This window comes from Pseudoliparis swirei, chromosome 4, assembly GCF_029220125.1.
Source record: "Pseudoliparis swirei isolate HS2019 ecotype Mariana Trench chromosome 4, NWPU_hadal_v1, whole genome shotgun sequence".
Taxonomy (NCBI): Eukaryota; Metazoa; Chordata; class Actinopteri; order Perciformes; family Liparidae; genus Pseudoliparis; species Pseudoliparis swirei.
Genome location: NC_079391.1, coordinates 11,535,964 through 11,551,494, shown reverse-complemented (window position 1 = coordinate 11,551,494; position 15,531 = coordinate 11,535,964). Strand labels below are relative to the sequence as shown.

The 15,531-nt window shown below is 41.1% G+C and overlaps 1 protein-coding gene across 1 annotated transcript; it reads left to right on the top strand.

Annotated features, from left to right (window-relative positions):
- Positions 1-1,466: 1,466 nt before the first annotated feature.
- hnf4b (hepatic nuclear factor 4, beta) lies at positions 1,467-10,636 on the top strand. The gene is given in 5 exon segments (XM_056412713.1): positions 1,467-1,490; positions 4,260-4,424; positions 6,824-6,998; positions 8,476-8,649; positions 8,652-10,636. Coding segments are annotated over 5 exon segments (699 nt in total). The 3' UTR covers positions 8,813-10,636.
- The last annotated feature ends 4,895 nt before the right edge of the window (positions 10,637-15,531 follow it).

Genomic DNA, 15,531 nt, shown 5'->3' with positions numbered 1-15,531 from the left:
TTTTGGATAATGAATCATGATTATGACAAGACATCTGTCATATGTTTGATTAGTTTAAAATGCATCAATACATATTACTTAAAGAAGGTTGATGTTTATTTAAAACAAAAAGATGTATGGATGCTCACACTTTTGGTTTTGAAGAATAGTATATCGTCAAAAAGACCATGCTGAACACACAAATAAACATCAAGTAGATTATACCTATGAAAGGGTTGTAGAACTACCTTGGTGATGCAGTGCTTTATTCAGCTTTGCCTCTTGCACGGATTCAAAGGGAGGCCGGTTTGACCAGATGTGTTGTACTCTCTCGCCCCCTAGTGGACAGAAGAAATCCTGTCTTGTGATTGGTCCTGAATGACGTTCATATGTATGACTGGTTTCCTGATGCACAGAGAATCGATTAAAACATCCATCCATCCATTATCAATACCGCTTTCGATTAAAACAGATGGACGATATTAACAGCAACAGTTGTTTAAGTTGTAATCGATTCATAAAATAATCAATGAAAACAAATTGTTACGAATTTAAAAGGATTAATTAGTGCCATGTTCATAACATTTTTTTAAATAAAATATATATTTTATTTTGAAAGTGATGATTTTAGATCCACAAGCCAGACAATCACCATACATGGTCCACTTTTAACCCTTTCCTGATAGATATCTCGCAGAGCACAGAAGATCATTCTGCAGTCACCATGCCTCTTTGAGGTTTTGATGATCCATCAATCACCTAAACAAAGCTTGAGTGTGCGAGCCACTGCCAGGGGAGGTCTGACCTGCGGCCTAGCGTGACATTCAAGGAAGGAGTGCTACTCACCCAGGAAATCCTATTACCCCAAAGTATGATGGATATCAGTGCTGTGAAAGCTCATATGTGGTCTGACATATAATTTGTTATAATTTGTAAAAAAAGAAAAAAAATGTATGACCACGATCACCTTTATCCCTGTCTTTCACTTTTTCTAAACTCTGTCCCAATACCTTATATTCCTGAGACCTAGAACACAATGTACGTCTGTCTTATCTTTCTATTTAATGATTGCCTCTAAGCTATTGAATTGGTCATTTTAATGAACTATATGTTCATAAAATTGATAAAAGTTTAAGATTATTACACAAAAAGTAAACTTGTAAACACTCATCATGAAATCAACCATCATAAACATTTTCTTAAAACTGATCACAATGTTCTCTCTTCAACACAAAGAGAATGAATAATAACTTATTCAAGTTTTCAATGAATAATAATATCAATTATGAATGCACCATGTGAGAAAACATGCCATGTTACATGTTTTCTCACATGTAACATGGCATACCAAAGAATACAGAGCAGTCATAAGTCATAACGACTCTCTTGGAGTTTAAGTTGTGATTGAACACACTATCTTGTGTGTAATACTTGTGTTATCAGACTCACAGAGGTATAACACTACATGTAGTTGGACTCCACTAAGGATGGAGATCACCAAAGACATGATGGTATGCTACTTATGGGCAAAGGTGAAAAGTCCCTCTCCATCATGAAAGTAAAACACTCTTCATCAGCACAACGGAGACTCTACAAAAACATTTAGAAACTCTTTGCAAATGTGACTTGCACTCGCTGCCATGGCATTGTACAATATAGGTAATGTTAATCAGGCATCCTCCATACTCATATCAAGAGTCTCCTACTGTGTTTGTTAGTGCTATATTGATCTTCTGTGCCATATTAATTGTCCATGGTAAGACATACTGTAGCTAGAATCCCAGCATGCAGCCTTTGGATTTGTCTTTAACTTTTGTTGATGTCATTTATCTCCCTTATAAGATGAACGTGTCATGAATATATTGTTGAATGTCTTTCTCGCAGTTGTTGGTCTTCAGGGTGGATTTTGTATACCTTTCTCTGAACGTCTTGCTTAAGAGATAATTCCAATAACAAATCAATGATCAAAATATGTTTTGTCCTTCAACTAATCCTTTTAGTTGGCTACACTATATGTTGATCAAATTACCCTCATAATCTTATCCTCTGTCATCATTATAACTGGGGCTCAGTTGAGTTGAATCAGGCCCTTTTCCATGCCACTTTAAATGAAGAAGCTTTACCAACAGGCTGCTCTTCAAACCCAGATAACTGCAAGGCAAATGTATTCTAATCTCTTAATTCAATCTAACTGATCTTTGACCACAGAAAGCATTTTCTTGTTAAATTGTAATCCCTAGCTGCTTCATCTCCCCAAACTAAATATGCAATTTACATACATTATAGCCTGCGGTCTGTACAGTGCGAGCATCAGCGTAGGAAGACTGCCACATGAATGTGTATTTGACGGTCAGTGCTTTTAAGAGAAACAATCCTGCAGCAATCAAACATTGGCATGTTGCAATTTAGAGCAACATGGAAGGGAAATGAATTTCCAATGAGTGCCCAATGAAAAATTAGCCAGAGGAGATTAGTGGACTTTGGCTTGCCGCTGACCTCTAACTGCTTTAATTAAATGGGGAGTTTCCTCTTCCTCTTGAGTAATAAGGAGCCGTGCTCCTCCGTGGCCCGTGGCACCGGCAGCCACATAGAGCGGTGATATCTCTACCTATAACCCTGCTTTTATTATCATCACCACTGCTCCTGTCAGACTTATGAAACAGTGCCCAGCTGATTCCAAAGGGGCCGTAAATTCAAATCAACACCTCGGTGCAAAGTTCTGTCCATGTACAAGGTTATTTCTGTTCGCAGAGGTGGAATAATATTCATTATGTGCCTTCGTTGATGAAAGGGATCATGAATGATTGTCTCTGTCAAGGTGCCTGTCTGCTCCGAACACAGCTGATGTTCTCTCAGCTATGTGATCTGTCTCAGATGCTTTTGGGGCTTATTAGATTAGACTCAGAGGTATTTACTTATTTATTAGCAACCAAATAAAAGGTATCCATGTCCTAAAGGCAGTGGCGGGCCGTGCATTTTCTACCTAGGCCTTCAATGCCGTCTTACTACAGCTGAACAACCTAATGTAAGATTAGTTCACCATGTATTTTATGTATGTACATGTGTGTATATAGCCTATCTAGCGACGTCACGCAAGCACACAGAAGAACGCTGCGTTGTGAGAGCCAATCAGCTGCTGCGCCCGCGCTTCTAATTGGCTGCTGCTGCTGCTCGCTGCGCTGGCTGGGGATGCGGATTCACCGGGGCGCTAGATGTTTTTACGTGTGTGTGGCATCCAACAATACGTAATAAAAAAAAAAAATTATTATTTATTCCGTGGCGGCGGAAAATATTTTTCCACCGAGCAAGTAACGGAGATAAGCCAGCCCCCTCAACGACGCGTATGTATGGTTAAACCACAAACAGTCGGGGTCGTAAACTACACCGCAGTAAGCGCTGTCAGTTCTGTTTGTTGACAGGTTCACACACATGCGACCACCAATGGACCTTTACAGGACTTTAAATCAAATGTCCATGATTAAACAGTGTGTATGTACCTCTTTCCCGCCTGTGACGGGCTTTGTAGCGTCGGCGTCGGTCTTAAAGTTCGTCTTGAGAATGGCGTTATAATTATATCCTCGACCAAATCGATATCTTCTTCTCCTTCCGCCATTCTGGGTTGAAAAAACAGCTTAGTAGTACGCGAATTAATTCGTTTATCAAATTCAGTTTCCTAGTTCTGAGGTTCTGCATATACCTGCCCATAGGACCCGCCTCTCAATATTGGTAATCCAATCAAAAGACGTGCGCGCACTACGCCTGCTAGCTGGCTCCTGTGTAACACTGGAGCCAGCTAGCAGGCCTACAATAGCCAACTCTAAAGCTGATTGGTTGACACAACATTTTCATTTCCATTCACTTTAAGCTACAAGCGCCCGCAATGTTGATTCTGAAGGCCTGAGGGCAGATTTTAGACCCCTGGCAACACATGATGGCTGAATATGATTGGAAAAAAGATCTAACATAAAGACCAGCCCTCCAAATCTCAACCTGGGGCTGGAAGCGGTGCAACCAAGAGAAAAGCTATGAAATAAAGAGTATAACTCTTACTCTGGGGAATAATTTAATACATATTTGTGGGGAAATATATATTTTTTAAATTATATTCTGATGATGTTTAGGCCAGCAGAGAAGGCCTTGCTGGCCCTGATGGCCCACCACTGCCTAAAGGTTATAGAGAATTCCACTCCCTTACACCAATGCTAATGTCTATCAAACTTTTTCCACATGCATTTCCACTCTCTTTTTTAGTATCTAGTGTCTTTTAATTGACAGACTAGTCAGTGTCAGCACCCGCCTCCTCACTGTCACGGCCGGATGGAGGTAGAACTCAGTGTTCCGTCGGCGCAGACAGATCTACAGGTAAACATTGTGGAGCATTCAGCTGTGATGGCTGCACGGGCTTCTTCAGGAGGAGCGTTCACAAGAACCACACTTACAACTGGGTGAGATTCATTAGAGATCGACCTCAATACAACTGATTCCATTTTCAGCTTGATTGCATTCATTGTTAATATCCACCAACATATTACAACAAAGCCTTTGTGACAGACCATCCAGACCGTGATGTTCAGTTTGTATTCATTTTTATTTTTAAAGGTGTGCGTTTACGTTGAAAAGAGAAGTCATTCTGTGATGTTAATTTGGTCACCCGTTGTGAGCTGTATCATAGAAAAAAATTCCCCTCAAGCAGTAGAAAAGCAACCTGAGGACAGAGGACTGAACCAATGGTGAGGCATTGTTGTCGTGTTGTACCGTCACATGTGAAGTAACTGTTGATTGAGCCATGCTTTTACAGACAGCAGATCCCGTCTTGTCTAAGCTTGCATTAAAACGTATGTTAAAGAGTGCATTCTGAGTGGTCAATATGATCAATTCCGTAAGCTCAAAATATACAACATATGATCTTCTGATAAATATTAAAAGGGGAATTCCATTCTGCCATTGACTCGCACATAAATAATTAACATGGCTGAGCATACGCAATTATTTGCCCTGCAGTTATATGAAAAGATGTTGCACACAAACCCCCCCCCCAAGTGAAGGCCAGGGATAATAATGGAAATGTTTACTTGACTAATTTGCCTGGTTTGCAGTACAGGCACTAATATCACTTTCAAATTAAGGCAGGAGTACAGCTGTGGCAGAAATTAAATAAGACTCCTGCAGCACTTCTTCTATGAGCACACTCGCTCATGTTTGCTTCAGATGTCCAGAAGATGCATTTGTGAGACATTGTCATGCAGGACCATGAAGCACAGGGCGAGCCTCCTGCTCCTTCTCCTCCTCTGGTTTGATTAATACGCCCCTGATTGGTTGCTGAGAGGACAGCTCTGATGACTGATTACTCTGACACTCAGTCCTGCTGTCTGACTTTGTAGAACCATATTGGAATCAGTCTGAGGTCATTCAGATTGCTCTGTTTCTAACGACTCTCGCAGAGGGGTCATCAACATGTGATGACATCTCCTTTTACGACACATAACCCCCACCGTCAAGCACCCGCATCCACATTTGTATTGTCAGCGGCAAGAAACTGCTGTCCACATCAGAATATCAAATCAAGATCAATCAAATAAAGAAAGGTCCACACAACAGGATTAAAATGTCACTTTCTACAACTTTGTTTTGATGAATGTCAAACATCAAAGGGTGTATGTATCAGAAAAGGTTTTAAATAAAAGACAAATACAATTTCTGGTCACTATTTTTTGCTTTCTAGTCACATTATCTGTATATATAAATTAATATATATATATATATATATAGAATAAAACGTAAATTAAATTGTTTCTTTAAGATATACGTTTCTAAACATCATACCTCAGTGCATGAGCTCCCCAATCATTTCACATTATAGAGAAGTGCTATTTAATGACACCATACTACCACAACCCTTCACTTGATTCTCCAACCCGGGGGAGCATGAAAAAGAGTCACATTCACAAAGGAGAGGCCACATTTGGAACGGCTAATGTTTGCTTTAACTGCCACTTACTTCGATGTCAGAGAATCAAGAGATCTTCTGGAGGCCAAAAATAGGCCTCTTCTTCCAGGAGACGTTTGTAGCCGAGGCGAGTTAAAAAGTGGAGCGCAGAGGTGAAGTCTGGAGAAGAACTTTCTCTGATGGTTGTTCCCTCTCTGTGATCTCCAGCTGTTCTGAATGAGAGAGAGACGGCAGCAACAGTCACAGAGCAGAGGGACACGCAGTGGACTCTGCTGTGGCCGGTGTGCAGCAGGTAACAAGCTGTTGTTTTTCATCTCAGATACAAGTTCTGTGATATAAACTGACACTTTATAGACATATTTCCCATACATCAGCCAAAGGATCCCTTTCATATTTCTGGAAATCATGTAGATGAGGACCAGAGACAGAGATGTAGGGTAAATTTCGGTCAGGCAGTCATTAAATTCTGTGGAGGTGCTAGCTGTAGGCTGGATTCAGTTACTTCTTAGAAATGACTAAATTGCCAAGGGACCCCATCTAATCATAGCCCATTTAATTGCACCACTAGTTCTGGGATCGTGTGCCAATGTTCAATTACCTTCAAATGCATAATAGCAACCAGATATGTGCTTTTCCATGTAAAAGAATCGCAGAGACATAAATTAGATGGTTGGCAAATGAGCCACTACAGCATATGCTCCTGGGGTGTTTTCTTTTTTAAAGCTGGTCATCATGTGATCTCCATCCAGCATGTTTAACACTAATCCATGGATTCAAACCCTCCTGCCTCGTCCTGCTTCAACCTTCACAGCTTTCCGAGTGCCGAAGCACTCACACACCTATCAGCATGATCACCTTCCTCATCCCCCCCATACACACTCACACACCTTCTCAAAGGTTCATTCCCACCTTGCAGCATGCACCGAGAACTCACATAATGCATTGCTGCTCTCAGTTCCTTTGGTCTCACCTAGGAGTCATGACATCAACACCAAGAAGGCTGCGTTGGGGGACGTGTTGGAGTCCATGAAGCAGCAACTCCTCCTGCTGGTGGAATGCACACAACACATCCGTGAGATAGATGACAGGGTACGTGGAGGACCAAATACCTAGAGAACGCTTTATTTTTGTCATTGCAGAATAATATTATGGCAACTGACATTACACAGTGTTTCACAGAGTGTTTACATGTGTCAGTTCATGTTGATGCTTTGTTTGACATGTGGAGTAACAGCCGTATGTGGGGCAGGGCAGCAAGACGCTCTTTAGACCTTGTTACAATCTCGTCCTTCTTGCTGACAGATAATGGGTTGTGTCTTTTTGTGTTTCCCAATTTCACTATATACCCAAGAGAGACATTATTTTTAGGTAAATATCTTCATGCTAGCATATCTTGCAATCTAATTATGCTCATCTCAGAACCAGTCTTATGTTTCTCATCATTCCAGTCAGTCTGTGAATCCGTGACTGTGGATTGTAATTTATGTTCTGCCACTTGCCATCCTCCATTGCACCAGACAAATAATGTCTCTCTGTTGATGTTTTGCCCTGTATTAGTTTATTTTATTGACCTTTTGCATCTGTAGTTTAGTCTAAGTGGTCAGACTTCAGAGAGAATTCAGTAATAATAACAGGATGTGATGAGGTCTTTGGCAGGCAGCTGATCTTAATGGCCCATTTACCTGAGGCGGTAGCAGAAGAGGCCGACTGGAGGACTCTGCCCCACAGCTCAGCAGAGAGCCACCATGACCTACGTTTGGGATTATCACAGATCTTTTATTCAAACATCTTAATTAAAACATTTTTACTTTTCTTTTACTGTAAAAAAATGCCACGGCACCTCTAAAGGGAAACAAGGACACTTGCCCATTCTAAGTGACATTACTGGATATCTTTTCCATTATATAAAATAACACACAGGACTATCTCAGAAAATTTACAGATTTCCGATTTTAGTTTGCCACTCATTTAAATGATATCAGGGTTACAAAATAACTATTTACCATCAGTTATTCATACAATTGATTTCACCAGAACTGTAATAGCAAACAATAACAAAGATGTCTTTCCAAACATGAGTAATTAGTATCTCCTATATACTAAAGAGCTAAATACTATTTTATTTACTAAAAGTACCCCAAACTGTTTTCCTAAAGTCTATCGGAGAAGAGCCTGGATCTTGTTGCCTTCATTTTTCCCTTTTCAATAAAAAGGATTGATTTGGCTTGAAAGTAAATCCTTTTTTGATTTGAAAATAACAATTTAGTCTTCGGGAAACCCTGCGCAGAGAAAGACTGGATGTTAGTTGTGAGGGAAGCGTCTCAACTCATTACTTCATCAGCTGTCGTCTTCTACAGAGAAAAAAGTGCCTTACAATGATGACACATTGACAACTGCAAAAAAAAATTCACCCACACAATCTTATAGGTACATATACGTTTTATTGCCATGTGAAATTATAGTAGAGTACAATTAAACCTCATCTCTTTATTGCATTCACCTCTCTGTATCTCATTCAAGTCTTTCTTTCGCTCATTGTTAATATCAAGTTTTCACAAGTGCATCCACTGCCTTTTCTTTACAGTGCATGCTCTGTTCCTTAGTGTGTCCTCTTATTTTTGTCTTGCAGACTGACTGTCTGGGTTTGGAGAGTCCGAAGATGGTTTGACATCTGTGTCTACAGGTCCGTCTGCTGCCAGGAGAAGCAACCCGGGGGAGGTTTGGGAGCTCGTGCTGATCCGGCCTCCCCTGCAGAGTGTGGCCTGGCAGATGTTGGAGACTCTCCACTCACCACAGCTGCTGTGTGAAGCCAGAATGCACAACCTGGTGTGGGGAAAGCTGATGGGAGAGGGCGGAGGACAGACATTGACATTTAAGTTCAGTTAGTTAATAACCTCTCACTCACATTATGGTCAGCTTCTCCTCCTCGTTCAGGAGGTCCTGAACTCAACAACAGCTAAATGAGCAAAGAGCTTCACCTACAAGTGTCGTCTTCCCCCCCCCCCCCCGATATTTCAACATGTGAGCACTCACAAAACCTACATCACAACGGTTTTGAGCATGCATTAGAATAGTCCAACTCGGTCCTACCATCAAAATGACAAATCTGTTCAGTTCAGTATCTGGAGGGTTTCACCTGTTTCCATGAAATGTAAATGTATCCACAGACACTGACCTCTCATGTGCTAAATGCCATTGCTGATGTCTGTGTAGCGCACAGCTCTTTCAAGTGGCTTGCCTGCTGCCACCACAGACTGGCACGAGAGTGTACAGACATGCTGATGCTGCCAGAGTGCCCACAGCATACCAGAGGCACCTGTCCACACCAAGAAATATCTCAAGAGGAACAACTTAACCAAGAAGTGAAGGAGTGTTATGAGCTTGAGACAGAACATAGACACAGACACAGACAGCCACACGTTACATGAACAAAAGTGTTTTGTTAACTCGGACCCACAAGAGTGATGCTATAATCATTTTTCATTTAATAAGGCATTTTTGTATCTAATATAGTTCCTTCGTCTGTAATTGGACATCAACATTTTTTTCTTGAATTTTCTATAGAAACAGGCTGGTGGACAGTGGCAGCTGGTGAATTTTTTTGGGGGGGTGCGCAGTTGGGCGACGCGGTTTAAATAGCACTCAACAATGAGAAGAAGAGGTTTTGAGTAGAATATTGTAAAAACAAAGCTTTATTTCAAGAACACAGTGTGCTCAACACTGTCCAACAACAACTATCAACACACTGTAACTTTGGGCATGAGAGGTTCAGAGCAGCTTTAAGAAACATTGGGTTGGGTTTCAGAGGTTTGCAAAATAAAAGAGTTTCACCCTCACATGAAAGAGGTTCAGAGCAGAATAGAGTCAGAAAGAGATGCAGCACATGTTACATTGGGTGTTTGACAGAGTAGACCCACTACTGTAAAGACAAGTAGCCTCCTCTCTTTAAAGTTGGCAAACTTCTCAATAACTCTCTGGTTAAAGTCAATCATGTCTGTAAACAGCCTGTTTCCATTATTCTTGAGGGAATGTGTCTGTTTTTCAGAACTTCTTCGTTGTGTTTCGATGCCAGTTCGGTCTCCTTCTGCTGCTCTGCTCTGCAAACAGGGTTAGCTTCATGCTGTTAGCTCGTTAGCTTCATGCTCTTAGCTAGATAACTGCGGCAAGATTCGTACTTTCCACTTGTCTGAAGCTCTTTAGATCCCTCACCCCGTTGTAGTCCAGAGAGTTTCAGTCCCAGGACTTTGGAACAACAGACAGGGGAAATTAAACAGCACATTACTCACTGAGCCTCCAGCTAACAGCTCCGGTTAGCAACCTGCCCGTGTAGCTCCGTGGAGCTCTCTGGGCTGAGGGAACGATACGTCTCTGATTGTCCGAATAGTCCAGTCACGTGACATAAGAAACAATGTCATTGGCCAGAGCGCACATTTTTGTGCCCCAAGATTCACGTTTCATCCGCCAATGAGAAGCCGTCCTTGCCGAAACAACCGTGAAATGTTTGCTCGCTTCCGCGCACACACGTTGGGCCGGAGCCCCGAAAATGGGAAGGGGCTTCTCTCAGTGATGATGAGTGGCGATATATTATTAATGTCACATTTAACTTAAGTGGTTGTCGACAGGGGCTTACGGTCTCCCACACACATTTAGCACGTCAACACGGTATATTTACTATTTAAATGATTTGGTATATAATGTTTTTTGACAGGATTTTTTTTTTCTAATTCTTTTTTTTCATCTCAAAATTTTAAGAGGGGCGGCGCCCTAGCGCCCTCTATGGACACACCACCACTGCTGGAAGAAGGTGAGGACGAGAGTGAACATATTTCAAACATTGGTCTATTATGTCTCTGTGTATGGCCTCATTCATCCTCAGATAAGAACTTTATATCCTTATATCTTCTGTGTTTTAATTGCTGACGAGATGAAACACTAAAGTTAACACAATGGGACTTTCCTTTAAAGAAGCAGTTAAATATCAAATAAATGTAAATTCATTAATTGTTCATACAGCTACATTTCTATCTTCAAATGATGCCTGAAGAGTTAACATTTTGAAATTGTGGCAAATTATTGCTTAACAGCATTCCAACAATAACATTCAGCAAGCCACAAAAGGCACAGTGATAAACAAAACATAAAAGCTAAAACTGAAGTTAAAACTCAGCACAAATCTCTCACTTGTATTAGATCTGTAGTTTGACTTTTACACCGAGTTAAAGTGAACAGCCCATAAATTGTCAGCAGAGGGTGCACAAAGCCTGCTCAGAAACATGTGTTGGCCTTTCATTATAGTGAAGATTTAAGTAAAGAGAATATTACAACTATATTGATTTAAGTAACACTAAGTGGCATCAGTCATAACACAACATTAGATTTCCTCGTTGGACCTTTTGCTGAAGCCATCTTAAGAGTGAAACCTTAAGACAAGCAGACTGAATGTGGATAGAGAGTTGATCTTGAAGACCAGAAAGATGTCAAGTGAGAAGTCACAGCGATGTGATGAGGTTCAATTCATTTCAGTTTATTTTGAATAGCCCAAAATCACAAATTTGCCTCAGAGGGCTTTAAAATCTTTAAACCTACGATGAACATACATAAAATCGGTCCAAGCATAGAACCTTGTGGAACTCCGTAATTAACGTTGGTTAAGGCTTCATCGTTTCTAGGGCTGCAACTACGAATCGATAAAATCGATAAAAATCGATTATTAAAATAGTTGGCAACGAATTTCATTATCGATTCGTTGTGTCGCGCAATTATTACGGCCCTCAATAAGTCGCGGAGTATAAACAAAGTTGAGTTGAGCGCAGAGCGGCGCAGGAGAAACCAGAGCGGAGCAGAGGGAGAGGACAGAACACTGCGTTGTGAGAGCCAATCAGCGCTGAGCTGCTCCGCTGTTGATGAATCTAATTGGCTGCTGCTGCTCTCGTGGCGCTGGATGCGGAAGTTATTCACGTCGTCGGAGACATTCACGGAGCTGAGTGCGCCTCCGGGTGACGTTATGAACCCAGACACCAGGGCGCTACATGTCACGACGTGTGGCATTTCCACAAGAAGTATAACGTAGAAAAGTGGTTATTTTTCCGTGGCAGATGGCGGAAAATATTTTTCTACGGAGAAAGGCAACTGAGATAAGCCCCGCCCCTCACCAGTGTCACCACATGTATGACGCGTTTAACCCATAAATAGCCAACTCAGGAGAGTAAACCGCTGTCAGTCTGTTTGTGACGGGTTCATCCACCTGCTGACCAGTGGATCTCCAGGACCTTTCCATGACTTTAAACCAAATTTCCATAATTAAACATTTTGGGAAAACGCTGTCTATACTTGACAAAGTGAGAAGTCAGGGTTTTTCCTGGGTCCAATTTTTTTTTTTTGCGCGCTGCGCTCGCACGGTCTGTATTGCCATATCACCGTAATTAGCAGACATCTATGTATTTTTTCAATTATTTTTTTCCATAAATAATGGAGGCAATGCTTGAGGAAATCATTTTGCTAAAATAGATAGGCTAATAGATTGACAATTAGAGATGCACCGATCAGGTTTTTTGGTGCCGATCACCGATCACTGAAATCAGTATCTGCCGATCCGATAATACTGATCACTGTGTCGATTGAAGCATTCTATTAATTGTATAGCATTATTGCCTAGGAATATGAGGAAATACATATATAAAGCAACTCAAACATTAAAGAAATTACCGATTTCATTAAACATTTTGGACTTTTACTTTGAAAAATTTCCTAATTGATAAATTACAATTGTTTGATTGCTATTGTAGGAGATTTCAGATATGTATGGAACACATCTGCATCATTCATTTCCTGGAACTCTTGGGGAAATCTATTTACAGGACTTTTCTTAACATACAAAAGTCTGACTTATTTTTATAAACTCTTCCTTGGTACAGTAACAATGTTTTAATATTAGCATAATTTAAGCTAAATCTCAGAAACGATCTCTAAAGATACAAAATCAGTTCATTGTTTACTTTTATATGTTAGTGTATGATTTGTCGACATCTTATTTTGATAAACGGATGTTGTTTCACGTGGTTCTTTCCGCTAACTTTGCAAAACCGGATGTTGTCACATAAATCCTTCCGCTAACTTTATCAAAACCCTCGCGCGCTCCTGATCGAATGCGTTTACCGTCAACATCAGTCTATAGGGGCTCAGACATGTGAGAGTCGGCTGAGTCGACCCAGTGATTCAACTCGGGGGACGGGGACGCCGCGTGAGGATCCCCTCGCGGTCCTCTCGTGGTCCTCTCTCGCCGGGCCTCGCCGTCTCCGTTGCGCGGCGCGATTGAAACGTCTGATAGTTCTCGCAGGTTCTCGCAGATGTTACGTCATCTGATCGGCCGTTTTGAGAACGCCGATCAAAACCGATAATGGGAATATCGGCCGATATGGATCGGCGCCGATCAGATCGGGAGCGCGCGAGGGTTTTGATAAGGTTAGCGGAAGGATTTATGTGACAACATCCGGTTTTGCAAAGTTAGCGGAAAGAACCACGTGAAACAACATCCGTTTATCAAAATAAGATGTCGACAAATCATACACTAACATATAAAAGTAAACAATGAACTGATTTTGTATCTTTAGAGATCGTTTCTGAGATTTAGCTTAAATTATGCTAACATTAAAACATTTTTACTGTACCAAGGAAGAGTTTATAAAAATAAGTCAGACTTTTGTATGTTAAGAAAAGTCCTGTTTATAGATTTCCCCAAGAGTTCCAGGAAATGAATAATGCAGATGTGTTCCATACATATCTGAAATCCCCTATAATAGCAATCAAACAATTTTTATGTATCAATTAGGAAATTTTTCAAAGTAAAAGTCCAAAATGTTTAATGAAATCTGTAATTTCTTTAATGTTTGAGTTGCTTTATATATGTATTTCCTCATATTCCTAGGCAATAATGCTACACAATTAATAGAATGCTTCAATCGACACGGTGATCAGTATTATCGGATCGGCAGATACTGATTTCAGTGATCGGTGATCGGCACCAAAAAACCTGATCGGTGCATCTCTAATTGTCAATCTATTAGCCTATCTATTTTAGCAAAATGATTTCCTCAAGCATTGCCTCCATTATTTATGGCAACAAAAAAAAACAAAAAAATACATAGATGTCTGCTAATTACGGTGATATGGTAATACAGACCGTGCGTGCGCAGCGCGCAAAAAAAAAAATTTGACCCAGGAAAAACCCTGACTACACCTTCTCACTTTGTCATGTATAGACAGCGTTTTCCCAAAATGTTTAATTATGGAAATTTGGTTTAAAGTCATGGAAAGGTCCTGGAGATCCATTGGTCAGCATGTGGATGAACCCTGTCACAAACAGAACTGACAGCGCTTTACTCTACTGAGTTTACTCGCCTGACTGTTTGTAGTTTAAACGCGTCATACGCGTCGGTGAGGGGGCGGGGCTTATCTCCGTTTTCTTTCTCCGTGGAGAAATATTTTCCGCCATCCGCCACGGAATAATAACCACTAGTTCTACGTTCTACTTCTTGTGGAAATGCCACCCACGTGGTAACATCTAGCGCCCTGGTGTCTGGGTTCATAACGTCACCCGTAGGCGCTCACAGCTCCGTGAATGTCTCCGACTACGTGAATGACTTCCGCATCCAGCGCCACGAGAGCAGCAGCCAATTAGATTCACTAATGGAGAAGCAGCTCAATGCTGATTGGCTCGCACAACGCAGCATTATGGTCTGTCCTCTTCCTCCGCTCAGGTTTCTGTTGCGCCGCTCTGCGCTCTACTCAACCTTTTTTTATACTCTGCGACTTATTGAGGGCCGTAATAATCGCGCGACACAACGAATCGATAATTTAATTCGTTGGCAACTATTTTAATAATCGATTTTTATCGATTCGTTGTTGCAGCCCTAATCATTTCCAAATACAAATTGAGATCGATCTGATAAATAGGATTTAAACCAACTTAGTGCGGTGCCTGAAATGCCAATCGACTGATCCAGTCCAGGGCTCCAGACTGCGACCAAATGGTCGCATTTTGCGCCTAAAATTAGACACAGTGCGAGTAAATTTTTCATCAACTCGCGCATACGCGACCAGTAAATTAGCAGATTTCTTTTTTTTGTTATGAAATATTTTTGTTGCTGACAAACTTGTTCTACACTTCAGCCCACTATAGTTAGCGGTAATGCCTGAGGTCAGAGGGGATCCTCACCACCGAGCGGCGTCCCCGTCCCCCGAGTTGAATCTCTGGGTCAACTCAGCCGACTCTCACATGTCTGAGCCCCTATAGACTGATGCTCACGGTAAACGCATTCGATCGGGAGCGCGCGAGGATTTTGATAAAGTTAGCGGAAGGATCTAAGTGACAACATCCGGTTTTGCAAAGTTAGCGGAAAGAACCACGTGAAACAACATCCGTTTATCAAAATAAGATGTCGACAAATCATACACGAACATATAAAAGTAAACAATGAACTGATGTATCTTTATAGATCATTTCTGAGATTTAGCTTAAATTATGCTAACATTAAAACATTTTTACTGGACCAAGGAAGAGTTTATAAAAATTAGTCAGACTTTTGTATGTTAAGAAAAGTCCTGTA